General features: G+C 25.0%; 1 protein-coding gene across 4 annotated transcripts in view; it reads right to left on the bottom strand.

The window, feature by feature from the left end:
- The window catches only part of LOC132917043 (probable serine/threonine-protein kinase yakA), a 98,708-nt gene that overhangs the window by 61,438 nt on the left and 21,985 nt on the right, over nucleotides 1-15,285 (bottom strand). The window contains exon 1 of one of the 4 annotated variants that reach the window (XM_060977772.1): nucleotides 12,468-12,751. The exons of the other annotated variants lie outside the window; for them this stretch is intronic. Within the exon in view, the coding sequence (XP_060833755.1) occupies nucleotides 12,468-12,551 (84 nt within the window). The 5' untranslated portion in view covers nucleotides 12,552-12,751. Of the gene's footprint in view, nucleotides 1-12,467; nucleotides 12,752-15,285 lie in introns of those variants that run through there. 4 annotated transcript variants of the gene reach the window in all.

Genomic DNA, 15,285 nt, shown 5'->3' with positions numbered 1-15,285 from the left:
AATGAATGATGATAACCGATTTATATCTATTTCAAACGTAAATTTTTCAAGAGCCCCCCTCTGCTAACACAAAGTATTGTGGTGATGTTTAAATCTCAGTCATTTTGATATTTTTTAATTAATAAAATATATATTTTTTTTTAACTAATTATAGAGTAAACTTAAATGAAATAAAACAAACTGGATGAGGTAATTCAATTTTTTTAAATACTATTCAAAAAAATATAGATTTATTCAATTAATCATTATTTACCACTAAATTATTAAGTTTATATTAGACTGCAAACAAGACATTTTTTTAAATCATGGTTATCATATTTAATAATTAATTATTTTATGTAAACAAATAATAACCATTTTTGAAAAATAGATTAAGTTAGCACCGTTTATTTTTATTTTAAAACAAATTTAATAAAATATGGCCAATCTACAAAAAAAATATACACAGTTATTAATATGCGATTTTATAGTTAAATATAACTTAAATAATAAATTTAAAAAATGAAATGCAACGAAAAAACTACATAAACTTTTTTAATTAAATGCGTTAAAACACCTTTTACTTTTTACTTTATATTATATAATAGACTCATGAAAAATCAGGTGTTTTTAATTTAAATTAATTAACTTCTGGAAACTACAAGTCGTTTATTTGTAAATTTCAGTGTTATACTTATAGTTTTAGATTCTGAGCCGAACGATAAATGAATTGACCATCACTTTTTGAAGAATATTTTAGAACTAATACTAATAATTATTACATAATATATTATGCGATTTGTTTTTAGCAAGCATTAGTTCAACCTACCGTATTGCTAATAAAAAATAAATATATAAATAGTAGCAATATTATATATTATACAAATTATAAATATTATATAAATTCAAATATGCTTAAAAATTTAAACTTTTCTAGTCAAATATTAAAAATAAGTGACTTGATTAATCTCATTACTAAGAATTTATACTTGAATTCGTCCCAAAATTGTAAATGTATAATCTCTATTTACTCACATTGTGTTGTGTGGATTTATTTTCAGAAGAAATTCAACAGACCAATACGCAAAACCAGAAAACAGCTAGTAACCTCAATCAGAAAAAAAACCCGTCGACTGATCCCACGCACAGTATTTTCCGCTTGAATATACTACGATCATTATCATTTATCTTCCACCCCTCTCTGATCTTTCTTTTCATTCTCAAGGACGTCAATCCCTAAACCGATTGTCCATGTCATAAGCCTTTTTTTTTCTTATTCGTTAAGAACAACCCTTGAGCGTGTTCAATATTTGACCAGAGGTCGTAAATTGGATAAACCGGGAATTCTGTGCACACAAAAAGTACAAAACCTATTATAAGTATCCTGACCAAATCTTGTTTGTAGACAAATACATAAACAAAAAAAAGCACTCTACATTGGAAATATAATAAACCCATATGGAACTCAAACTATAGGGAAAAAACAAAGATACTTTAAACGAGATGACATGTAATTGAAAAATGAATAAAGATACAATGATTTTAAAAATAATGAAGATTATGTCTGGGACAATTATATAGATTTTTGAAATCTCTACTATTGTAACAGAAACCAGGTATTTAAATTAACCAAAGAAATATTGAATACAAAGTTAAATTTAAACAAATACCTACACTCATACATCTAAATTTAAAAAAATCGAGGAAAGTGACTATGCTTTATTATAATATTCAACCTCTTTATTGAGTAAAGCACCAATGAATCTGTTAAATTATTAAAATTACCTATAACCATAACCAAAACCATATTTTATTTTTTCTAATTATATTGAAAATTAATTAGAATTGTTAACTTTTGCAGTATTACACTTCTCCACGCATGCCCCAAGATCAACTTAATCCAATTTGCTACCAAAAACTACCCCAACATTGAAGATTGAAGCTATTTTACTGCTCCGAAAGAAAATGACAGACACAAATAATAATAAAAATATATTATATCATTGTAAAACCAATACATTCATCACTCAGCTCAGTATTTAAAATGTATGTTAGGTATTACCTAAATGGTTCACTTATCGCCAATACAATCATTATTTATTATCCATCGGATCGTGACATGAAAAATGAATAATACGATACAATTGTTTACCAACATAATATATATTATTTATCAGTAAATCTCTTTAATAGGTGTACTTATTAAATAGCGTATTTAAAGTCTAAATTGTTCTATTCTAAATAAGGCATTTTTATTACAGTATTGTTAATAAAAACAATTGTGTTTATTATTAGTAGTATTTATTTTTTCTACTCATAAAATAAATATTACGTTTATTCAAATCATTTATATTGAATAATGACATTCGAGTTTTATATTTACCTGAATTACATATATTAAAAATACGCTGAGTTTCAATAGGAAATTAAATATTAAATGAAACTTTACCTAATTCATATATAATCCCGATTTTCACAATAAGCCGAATTATAGAACAATAGAAAGCTTAAAACAGATTACAACCAATACGTGAAAATTTAATAATGAAGTCACTTATTTATATCATTGTATTATTGCATCCTATAATCTCATTAACTTAAAGATTTTCAAGTGTTTGCTTTAATAAAAATAAATATATTCTTTATTGTTTGTGCAAGCAAATAAAATTTAAAACACATAATATTACTAATTTCAAAAGTTATCAATTTACAAATTAAGTTTAATATTTGAAATTGAAAGAATAACTTGCATAATATATTCAAACTCAGTAATCAGCTTATTTAAAAAAATATTTAATTTGAAAACAGTCAAGAAAATTGTAACGTTAAATTCTAAATCATTTGATTTTAGGTGAAACCTTAAAAAAAAACTGCTAGTAATATATATCTTAAAATTAAGAATTTACAGCTTTATTTATTATTTACCAATAATTTAAGCAATTTTGAAAAAAATTGATAACATTTATTGGTTATATTCAAAATAAATAATATACTTACTTTCATTATAATATATATTACAATTAAAGACTCAATAATTATATTATTCATTATAAACTAAGTAGGTATGTTTTGTATTTATAGCCGTTATCATTGAAGATTTAATAATGCTAGTGTTTTGAAACTTAATAATTTAATCCAAAAAACAATTGCGAAAAATATCAAAACGTGATTCCGTATTATAATAATCATATTGTCTACAACTAAAATAGGTACTTTTAATAATGTCCGTCTCGTCCGAAATCGACAATGGCAAAAAATATTAATCTTTATCTATATTCTATATGACGGTCGATTATGTATTGCCCTACTTTTTATCAACGAATGTTTTTAACAGTGTAGATTTACAAACATAATATCATAGTATATAAATACTCCTGAAAAATAAAAATACCAGCCTATAACCAGACGATATCGTAAAGGATTTAATTTTCATCTTCGTATAATACAGTATATTATAATATGTGTAATGTATTAATATGTACTCATATTTTATATGTACATATACTATAAATACTTATATAAATACATGAATATAGCTTATGGCAGAATGGTTAGAAAGTAAATCGACCAAGAAAAGTATTTACGAATGAATAAAGTAGACGCTACTAAACAATTCCTTTTGATACTATGTATCTATAAAAACAATTTAGGTAACACATTTAATTTTAGAAAAGAGTAGGGTTGTTTAATAAAAATCCAATATACCGAAACAAATTATTTAATTTAGTTTATTTAAACGTAATCATATTTTCTTTTTCTAATTACTTAAACCTTAAAACGATCGACTGATAATAATGGTACGTCGGCACAGAATAATAACAGTACTATGTACTTATTGAAGTAAATACTAGTATTCTAAATTTGCAATATAAATGATGAAGTACGATAATGAGTTGATATACTTTATAAAGATTTTATAAATTGGCAAACTAAATAAGTTTTATGTAATAATATGTATAATGTAAAATATTTTTATTCAGTTATCTCTCGCACCTATATTATTTAAATATAAAAACATTTAAACGCAATCCAGATGAAAGAAATTTACCAAAAATGAGCAAAATGTACAAAGTACAAAGATATTACAAATTTAAAAAAATATGAACTAATACCAGAATTTACAAATAATAATTTATTTAGGAAATATAAAGACAATTCAATTTAAAATGTCAGACAAATTTCAAGAAAAAAGTTATACTTTATATTATATTGATATAGGCGGTATTAATTCTATTTTCACAACGAAATTACTACATTGTCTTCCTTTTGATGTTATTTTAATCGCTGATGTAATTCTCTCAACAATTTTATTACGTATTTATTTTTTCTTCTGCACAATATTTGCATTTTTCCTAGTCTCGGTAATGCTGCTCCAAATTACAAGACTTCGGAATGCACGAGATGTGCTAACCCTACGTCATCATACGCATCACCGTTGTATCTCTGTATGATATGGGTTTTAATTAAATTCTACTTTATCCTATTCTCATCATCCTGTACATGTGTTATATGTACATGGCACGTAAAGACTATACACTATAGAGTATACAATATTCTATACAAGGGTCAGAAATTCATCGAGATATTTTCCAATGTACCTGAAGAAATTTCTAATTATTGTTATTAATTTGAAGGGACCAATACACAATGACGAAAAATTACAGTACACAATCAATAATCGTATATGGTATAAATAATGTTTTAACACTCAATATCGCAATGAAAAGCCAGTACACTGAGTATTCAACAATAGATTCCTAATTCCAAATCAAACAAATATATACAAAAGTATGTTTAATACAACATTATTCTCGAATCTATACATTTTACAATGTCAACACATGAGATGGACTTCTTTATTGTAACTTTAGTCGTGATTACTGCTTTTATTTCCCAGGGTTGATCTGAGTAAACTAATATAAATCCAAAGCTTCAAACCGTTTTCTGTCGACTTATGTATCGACAACTATACGAGTTCAAATTACTGAACTTTTACATCCCTCAGGCAGATTTTCGGTTAGTAATAATGAAGGATATAGTTTAACTTTCAGCATTAACCTCAAATGAGAAGCGAAAAGAAACCTATCATATTAGTATGCAGAGGTCAAATATTTTATTTTCTATGTATTAGATGTGAATATAAAATAAATATATAATTTTATAAACATGATAAACATTAAAAATAAATTAAATCATAACTAAATCGTAATTAAGTACTCATTAAAAATAATTAAAGATGTTATAATGTTTCCAAAATTACAATCATCTGATAAAAATATATATATTTTTTTTTATCAAATAATAATCAAAAAATAGTAATTGCATTGACATATTATTAAATGTTTTATTATTAATGGTGAATAATAAGTAATCACTAATCTCATAAGTACAACAAGTACATTTATATTAAGAAGTTAATATGATACATTGCAGAGTAGTTTAGACATTAAAAAATATAATAACACATTTAATAATAATCCATGAACAAACAGAATAACAATCAACGAGAGTTTATAAGAGTTAAATGTATATAATGATTTAAAATGGTGTTTTTTTAAATGTTTTTTATACGTAACCGGAATTCCGAAAATGATAATTTCTCACGATCATATCTAATATCATAAAATGTATGTAACCATTATTAATCGTAAACACTATAAACAATAAAACACCGGAAAAAAAAAGATGACTGGATGCCTACAGCTGATTGCATTCATTACAACTTAGTAGTTGAACATATTTTGGTCCCGACTTCCAGAGTAAAAAAAAAAATTAATTAATATTTTCTTTATATCCCTATAAATGTCCATTAACATAAAATTAACAAATACACTATTTCTTACAAAACGAGAAATTTCCAATCGAAAACTTTATCAAAGGATTCTTGAAGCGTTTACAATTATAAGATAAGTTATTTATACCAAACGTTTTATATGATCCTTTATATATTGTACTATGTTTTAAATTATCATACATTTGAATTAAAATATACCTGAAATCCTTGGACCACAAATACAGACAAAGAACGCAAGATTTTTTTTCTTCTTATTATAGTTTTAAAATTTTACAAATTAATATAGACATTTTTGAAAAAGAATGAAAATATTAATTTATAGCTAAAATAATAATATACTGTGTATAGGTATTTCATTATAGTACCTGGGCGAATTGACAATTATTAGATAATAAATATATACATTATTTATTCAATCAATATTTTCCTGTCAACTTGTATAGTACACATAAGACTTAAATAAACCTATATATATATATTTATTTATTTATTTATTTATAAAAAACTAATACATTTAGAAATAAAAGTTCACGGATTTTCGGGCGTGCCCCCGACACAGATTCCTACATGTAACATGTTTTATTTTGTTCTATCCGTTATATAGGTATTTATATAAATAGTTTTATCTATTGTAATACAATATAATACGATTGTACGTATTTCAAATAGGCATTATATACCTCCACATAATATTAAATACAAGCGTGGGATAAGCAGCGCGTGGTGCATGTTTCGTGTTTGGCTTCCTATAAACAAGCGCACCAAAAATCACGGCGGTGGCGCGCCTTTATGTATGAGAAGAACATAGTATTATATTATTAAAATATGCTATGAATGACATTCTCTTTCATGTAATCGGTATCAAAATACGCCGAGAAGCACCTCCTCGTTTATGTCAACAAACAAAAACTTCTAGAAATGAAAACAATATCCCGAGTTCCTCCATCAGTCACTAGGACAAGATAAACCAACCAACAATAAACAAATCTTAAAATATTTAATACAAATTAGAATAGATGACTTATAGTAATATAATGTATAACGCATTTTTAAAATTAACATTACTCTATTTTTTAATAACATTTATTATTATGATGAAAAACATAATAAAATTATAATAATAATAATATAATATATTAATATCGCAATAAAAAATTCAACATATCTTGGGAAAAATCGTTGGCCTTTTTCTTAATATATCATTGTGCTCGGTTATGACTTTCTGTCACCATAATACTCCTATTAAGTAGGTATATACTTATTCCGTTAACAATATTCCTTTAGAAATTGTAAGAAACTAAGTTAAAGACTTGGGCTTTACTCTGACACAAACTCTATGCATTACTAAGTATTTGTTGTAAAGTATTCAAACTTTTTGGTTTTCTTTATTCGTGTATTAACTAAATTTCAACTGGTGACTCCAGTTAAAGTTATTATTTTTTTTAGGCCTTATCATTGAGTACGGCACTATTCTTTAAGATACTTTCACCGCTAGCCGCTACTTTTCACGTAGCATTATCGAAAGGGTTCAGTGAAAATACCTTTTTACCCTTCAAAACTACTATTACAGGATAGTCCACGTATTCTTTACTCGGAAAGTCATGCGAATTGTAGACACTCAGCAAATATTTAATTTCTTAAAACAACCTTCTCTCGTCTAAGATCAACTGTTCTGAATTTATATCTTGTGTCTCTTTTAATGTGCGAACTGTGTTACTTATCTTAATAAAACACTAATAGGTACACACTTAGGTAACATTATTGACAAACATTAATTAGCATTAGTGCAGTGTATTTTAAATTAGATATGTACATAAAAATCAGACATACGAAAAAATATTGCAGACTAGATAGATACTGTTTTTATATTCATTATATTTTAACAGATAGATACTAGAACTTTTCGATGACTACGTTCCTATTGAATATAATACGAGTAACAGATATTAACATCATGATTTATAAATGCAAAATAAATATAAATTAATATTTGACATGTGTACTATAAAATTTCCTATTATAAACCATCTGTGACACAATAATATTTAAAAAAAACAACTGAAATTTAAAAACATTGAAACATTGTTTTCTTTATAAGTATGTATTTAATAATATATTGTAAAAGAGTTTTAGAAAACAGATAAAATAAATTATAGATTTAAAAAAATTATATTTTTTGATAATCCACATTCATAGAGTGTGTACATATAATCTAATAAAACGGCAACAAAAGCTCATTTTTATAAATAATAAAAGATTATCTTTTATATTAAGCCCCTTTACGACGTGATTCAAAAAGAGTTTTTGTTCACTTCCAATAACGTGTTAATGCTGTTTGTGAAAACACAACCTAGTATCTATCAATTGCTAAAGCCGGTCCGTTTTTCGAATACGGCCGGTATTTTATCTCCCCAGCCAGACTATAATAATGCTATAAATTAATCAGCTTAGTCTAGAATTACATGTCTTCCCGTAGGTCAATATCAGGATGTTCAGTATAAAAAAAAATCTTTTAGTCACGGTTTTAACTCTTATTTTTATCATAAAATAATGTATAAACCAACAACCAATAAAGAATAAACTAAAACCCTACAGTAACGTTTTAAATAATTCTATAGTATAATATTATAATAATAATATAATATAGCATTATGAATAATAATGAAATAAATATTCGATTCAAATAATAGTCAACATTTGAAGATTCATTTCCAAGAAAATATCAAAAAGAAAACCATAAAAAGTATAAAAATAGCTATTTTGAAAAATTATTAAGGTATCAAACAGATTAAGTTGATAAAATATACGTTTTAAATTGAACCAAGTTTGTAAAAACTTAACTACAAATTTGACTGTATACTTATATTAAAAGTGATCAATATATCTAATTGTTTAAAAATAAAAAACGATTCATCGAACAGTTCTTAAATTATTTTAATTTTCTATGGCCAAGCCCAACAATAAAGGTATCAACTAACAACAATTTTTGTTGCACTAATAAAGAATAAGAATAAAATTTATAAGTTAAATTTTACTACCACGAAAAAATACAAGCTGCAGAAATACAAATCGGAAACAGAAAAAAAATTATTTTTATACTAATTAATAACATTAAACGTTTAAATATAAAATAATTGAATTATAATTTTTATTTATTTAAATAATAATTATTATATATATATATTAAAATTAAGTTTTATACTGCCCCATAAGAGTATAGTGCTATATTTTAATTATATTAAAATATAGTATTTATAGACAATTATTTAAAGTAATATTTTATAAGTGCATGTTTGTAAAAATGGAACATTAAATATAGAGTAAACATAGAAAAACAAATTGTAATTTTAAAACTCTACACTAAAATTATTGACTCGTAACATATGACAAGTAGCAAGTATACGTACTTATTTTACTACAGTTTACTACTAATGAATATTAGAGAAAATGTTCTATAACTTTTAGAGGAAAATATAAACTGTGTTTGAGCGAAGTTTTTTTTTCATTTTTTCATTTTTAAATCAGTTATAAACACTTTAAGAATTTGTAAAAATGTTATTCAAATTCAAAAATTCATATAACTTATTTTATAATATATAATAAATATAAAAAGCATAGATCTATGTAAATCTTGAGAAAAGAGAGGTTCTCTTGAGATAATTGTCTCAATTTTCTGGAAAACACAGCATATTGTAGTATGTTTGGTTAATATTTATAATAACCAAAATATTTTCAACTGCATGAATTATTAAACAATTTTAATTTAATATCAGTAGATTAAAATGTATACATGTATATCTTAACAGGTTAATATAATACAAATATTTATTTACTTATCCGAAAATTAAAACGGTTTAGTAACTTTTGAATATTTATAAAAACGTAAAGAAAGAATTTTAATAAAATAAAAAAAAGTTTTGGTACATTTTCAAAGTATAAATTAATTTTTTAGTCACCGATCTGGCAAATTGAACAATGTCTTGTCCGGTACATTTTACCTTTACGGTCGACTAACATTCTATTACACAGACGAGAAACTTTACATAAAATATTGCATGTTAAATAAGGTAAGCCTTGATTACGAAACAAGGCTACCATAAAATTAATTAGAGAAGTATAAATCGCATAAATTATTATACATTTTTATAACGGACTGTAAAAGTAAATACCTACGGAAGATTTTTTTGTAAATGAATACTTTGATTATTATAATTCAATACACGATGCACCAATTACTTTTTAACATTTTAAATTCTGATCGGAGCAATGAATGTATTAGTTTAACATTGATGAGTATTTATTTTTTATATTCTCTCAATTATGCATAATGTTAATAGTACACACCGCAAATACACATGTAAACATTTTTTTGAAAGACATTAGAACAAAATTGGATGTAATGCGATTTTTCATCTATCGATTTTAGGAACTATGTTGTAATTTAAAAAAAAATATTATTTATATGAACTTGAAACTTTTTGCAATTACGTAAATTGCTATTTCCTATACCCAATGAACATTATTATAATATTCAAGATAATATGTAGACTAATTTTAAACCATATATTTTATACTACAAACCTATTCATAACACAATTCATATCTCATATTTTTTTCTTACAGCTATTTAAAAAAAACTCGAATATGAATAGGCACAACTATTTTTAATAGAAATTTAAAGCACAAATTCAAACGACATTGGATATTTCAACGAACAATTACAATATTTTGCCAAGGTAACGATTTTGATTTTTTTTGTAATTCAAAATATACTAATCGTAGATAAATTAGTTCAACTTACCGTATTACCAGTAGTAATAAAAATCGATGTTAAAATGCTAAATATTTTTAGACGTAGAACTGACCGTCTCCACTAATAATCATAGTTTGAATATAGGTACAAGGATTTATCATTGAATACGAATTTAACACATCAATTACAGTGACCTATTCAGCAAAGAAGTACATACGAAACCTACTGTATAACGGATAGAGCTCCTGTTTTAAAAAAAAATTAATTTAATAGTTTAATAAGTCATAAATCCTTAATAACCAGAATACAAAAATATGTCAATTGTCCAACAATCTCTTTAAATAAGTATGACATTATAAACTATTTGTTAATACATAAAAAAGGATTACCGACAACTGTTATTTAAATATTATTATTAGTAATGAGTTAAAAAATATTAAATGTAATAGTCTCTATGCCTCTCTCTCTATATATATATATATATTATTATTATTAAAATTTTCATTTATTTAATGATATAAATCCAGGTTTTTTATCCTATTGATTTCTTATATTTCTTTTATAGGCATTTTTATACTAAAAAACTAAATTACTACAACATAATATAAAAATATTCACTTTGGTACTTCAATTTCAGGGGATCATATAAAAAGTACGGATAATAAGAAAGTTCTTTATGACATTTTATTTTTTATAATTAATTTTTAGTATATCTAATGGATTTCCATATATTTAATAATATATTGTGTTACTATTATTATTATTTATTAACGGTAAAAACTTCATTTATAAAACAATCTATATGTAAAAATACAGTGTGTAGTATAAATATTTAAAATAAAAACTATAGCTACAATAATAGTACAAATGATATTGAAAATAAATTATTCATAAACATAACAAAAATATTAACATATGGTAAACAAAATTATATAACCGTAACTCACAATCGACTAAACATTTACTTCCTTAGTTTTTCTTATGGTCATCAGTATATTATCAGGTAATGATCGTAAATAATTCTTAGAAGTATTATTGATTAAAAACAGTCTTAATTTCTTATATATTTGTAACTAATTCGAAAATTTAATTGTTCCAACAAATAAGAACAATCTATGAAACTGTTTTATAATTTTAATAAAAATACATAGTGGAGATAATCTCATTTTTTTATCTAATGATTCAAAATTAAAATACGATTATAAACCATTATATTTAATATGTTCTAGGCATTCAACTTTGAATTTGAAAGATAGAAAACGGAGAAAACGATTTTGAAACGCTTTGAAATTTTGAATTGTACACATTTTATCCGAGTACTACATATTAAGCGAAGTAAATTCTAATTTTAATCAGACAAAAGCAAAATATAAATTTCTTAAAACATCATATTTGTTAAAATTTGCACTTTACGCGTAATAAAACATAGATTTAAAAAGGCTTTATTTGTTCTCATCTATATATGTTTCTTTTCAATTTTATATAATATTATATTAGCTGTGTGTTTCTGTTTAAATAAAATATAAAAACTTATTTATCATATGTAATTTTGTGTATGCTAAGTATACACGTTATCAGTCTTTATTAAGCAACGGTAAAGGTGTCCTACATTAGGTTTTTGATCTGTTATACAAATTCAGCTGAAAAACCGGTAGCGGATAGAAGAAAAAAATAATCGCCGTTCCGCAATCTCTAGCCGTCGTAAATAATTAGGCAAAGCAAAACCAATTTTCGCTCTGGACCTTCGCACCGTATAATTGTTTCGCCAGCGTGAAAATTCATTATATCCGTGTCATAATCGTTCCAATAGTAAATTACTTTCTCTTCCATTCTACAGATTTTCTATAAGATTTTTTTTTTTTAACTACCTATCTACCCTTTATATTGTAGTCGGAAAAATTATGATACTACCTACGAATTGAATGGACAAAAAAAACTCACGTGTTTGTAACCGGACCATTTGAGCGTACGTTTCATTCGGCAAACTTCTTCGCCTAACGATTCAGCCATCGGTGTACATGCCATATTTCAACGTGCAGATGCAAAGTTATTTTTTAGATGCGTGAGTCACCTACTGACGTTTCACAACAACGTCGTAGTAAGAGGTAGGGAATGATGCGGTCACGACCTCGACAATAGTCCGACGACGACAAGTGAGTGAGTGTATGAGTGTATGTTTACCTTCTTCAATGCATATGTATATATATATTATACTCATGTATGTCTGTATATAAATATATATACATTAAACAATGCTAGAGAACAATATTAAACGTATTTATTATTTGTTGTCTCACACAAATCGTATAAACTTAAACAATTCCGAATACTTAAATTATAAAAATATAAATATTTCATCAATACAGTAAAAATGTATGATTATAACATCGTAATTTGAACATACGAGAATTACATAACTTAAGTTTTAAATATATTCAAATTTAATTTATCGAATTTCACCAGAATTTCCAAACTATTTTCAATAACTAAGAAATTGTTTACTATAAATATAAAAACCGTATATTTTAATAGAAATCGATACTAATTGACAAAAAAATAAGTGCGCGAAAATAAATATTCAACAAACATGCATTGATTACTTTTAAGCAGTTTAAGGAATCATTTATTTTATATAGAATTATTTGTATTATATTATAAATGTTTATTTACCAAAAATCGGATAGAAACTCAAACTTTGTAACTTTAAAAAACTGAACTAGACTGGTTACTTATTAAAAACACATTATATTTATAATTTATAAGCTTGGGACGTTTATTTAAGTGTTAACTTGTGAACTGCGCAACACCGAATGAAATAATATAAATATATGATCTCTGTTATCAATAATCCCACCGGGAGACTAAAAGGGTATACTATCCACATGGCCTATCGGTGCTGATGGATATTTCGTTGTGCGCATTTTTTATTAAATCTCTTTGTTTTACGATTTAATTATAATAAAACAATAGGGATTTATACGCACAATGTGGTTGGAAAAAAAATATCACTGGTTATTCGGATAAACTACTGGAGGTGATGCAAAGGGTTAAAAAAACGTTTCCGGTCATAAAATATCTACGTAAAATCTTCTTTTTACCCGTCAGTATTATTTCGAAAATGTAAATTCTTGTTTTTCCCTTTGCCGTCGTCGGACGTTATCAAAACTATTTGGTTAACACAATGAAAAAAGGTTTTTAAAAGTTATAAGATAATTTTTATACCCTCTTAATTGGTTGGCCGCTTTAAGAAAAATCAGTACCCGAAAACTGCGACGGATCATTAACGACGGGGGAAAAATAAACTGAACCCACTAAAGTGTATATCCGCCGGGAGACCGACATGTTAGTTGTAGTGGGAAAAAATGAGAGGGAGACGGGTCTAATTCTGTCCACTTAAAAATGTCAACGCGAAAGACACTTTAAAAATAAGTGTTACTGGCTTGACTTTGTGGAGCGCCCTAACATTGCAACATAATGTTGCACACGAAATTCCTTCCAATTTAAGGTTGATAATATATTGAAAAATTACGGACCAATAAATACACACAAAACGTGCATAACCTAAAAAATCACTTATATTGTATACTTGTATCTATGCATACTTTTTTACATAGTATTAATTAAAATAATAAGAGATGACATTGGTAAAATAACGTAATAAAAAATTAAAATTAAAGAAAATAAATACTAAAAATATTAAAACATTTAACTATACAAAGTACAATACCAAATTTTCTGCTTATAAAAAAAAAGCATAGGTAACATTTGGTAAGCTTTTCACATGAGGCCATTGGGTGGAAACTATACCCCTAGAATTATTAGATAGGACAGAACGGTACTTTTCCCGTCAACTCCATAAAACAGGTTGACAAAAGAAAAATTAATGATACTATATTGTGGAACCATAATATAATGGTGAATTTCTGTTTTTATCTTTTAAATGAATTACAGTAAATATATTTTTTAAACAATTTTATTATAAAAAAACCATTAGTTTTCATAATTAATATTTATTTTTGTGTTAAAATCCATCTATAACAAATTATGCCTACAATAAAAGACATTTCTTAGAAATAAAATATAAAAAGAATATTAAATATAATAGACAAAAAACACTAATAAATGAAAAAGGATAAAAGTTGATTACTTTAAAATTTAGCTCTTCTCTTTTAGTAGGAAATAATCAACATTTTTTATTGTTTCCAGAGAAATACATATTTGCGTGTGAAAACGATTTCCTGTGTAAATAATGTACCAACCAGCTTTCTTCTAAGACTTCAAAACTCTAAATAAAAACCGGATCTTCCAAACGAATAGCAAACAGCTATTTTTTTATTAAAGAATTTTATTAAAACAAATAAGAGTAAGTATTAAATAGTAATTTTCGAGTGATTTCAATGTAAACAATTACATATTTTTAATATATTGGTGTAGCGTAGAAAAGCATACAACATTTTTATTTTCCATTATATATTTATTAAAAATATAAGTTAGCCAATTAAATTTCAAATTTTAAGTATTACGACTTATTGAGTTTTTAAATTTAACATGCAATTTAAAATAACATAGCAATAATAAAATTAATAACAATATATAGTTGAAACAATAATTTAATAATTACCAAAAATTAAAATGTATTGAAATAAAAATACTGTAAAGTACTATCTACATATTCAATGTACCTTAATTTTCTATACTCATTAAAAAAAATAATAAATGTCGATAATTATAATACGTCTTAAAACATAAATCATCTTTG

The sequence above is a fragment of the Rhopalosiphum padi genome, chromosome 1 (assembly GCF_020882245.1).
Source record: "Rhopalosiphum padi isolate XX-2018 chromosome 1, ASM2088224v1, whole genome shotgun sequence".
NCBI classification, from domain to species: Eukaryota; Metazoa; Arthropoda; class Insecta; order Hemiptera; family Aphididae; genus Rhopalosiphum; species Rhopalosiphum padi.
The sequence above is the reverse complement of the archived record's forward strand: the minus strand, read 5'-3'. Positions and strand labels throughout refer to the sequence as shown.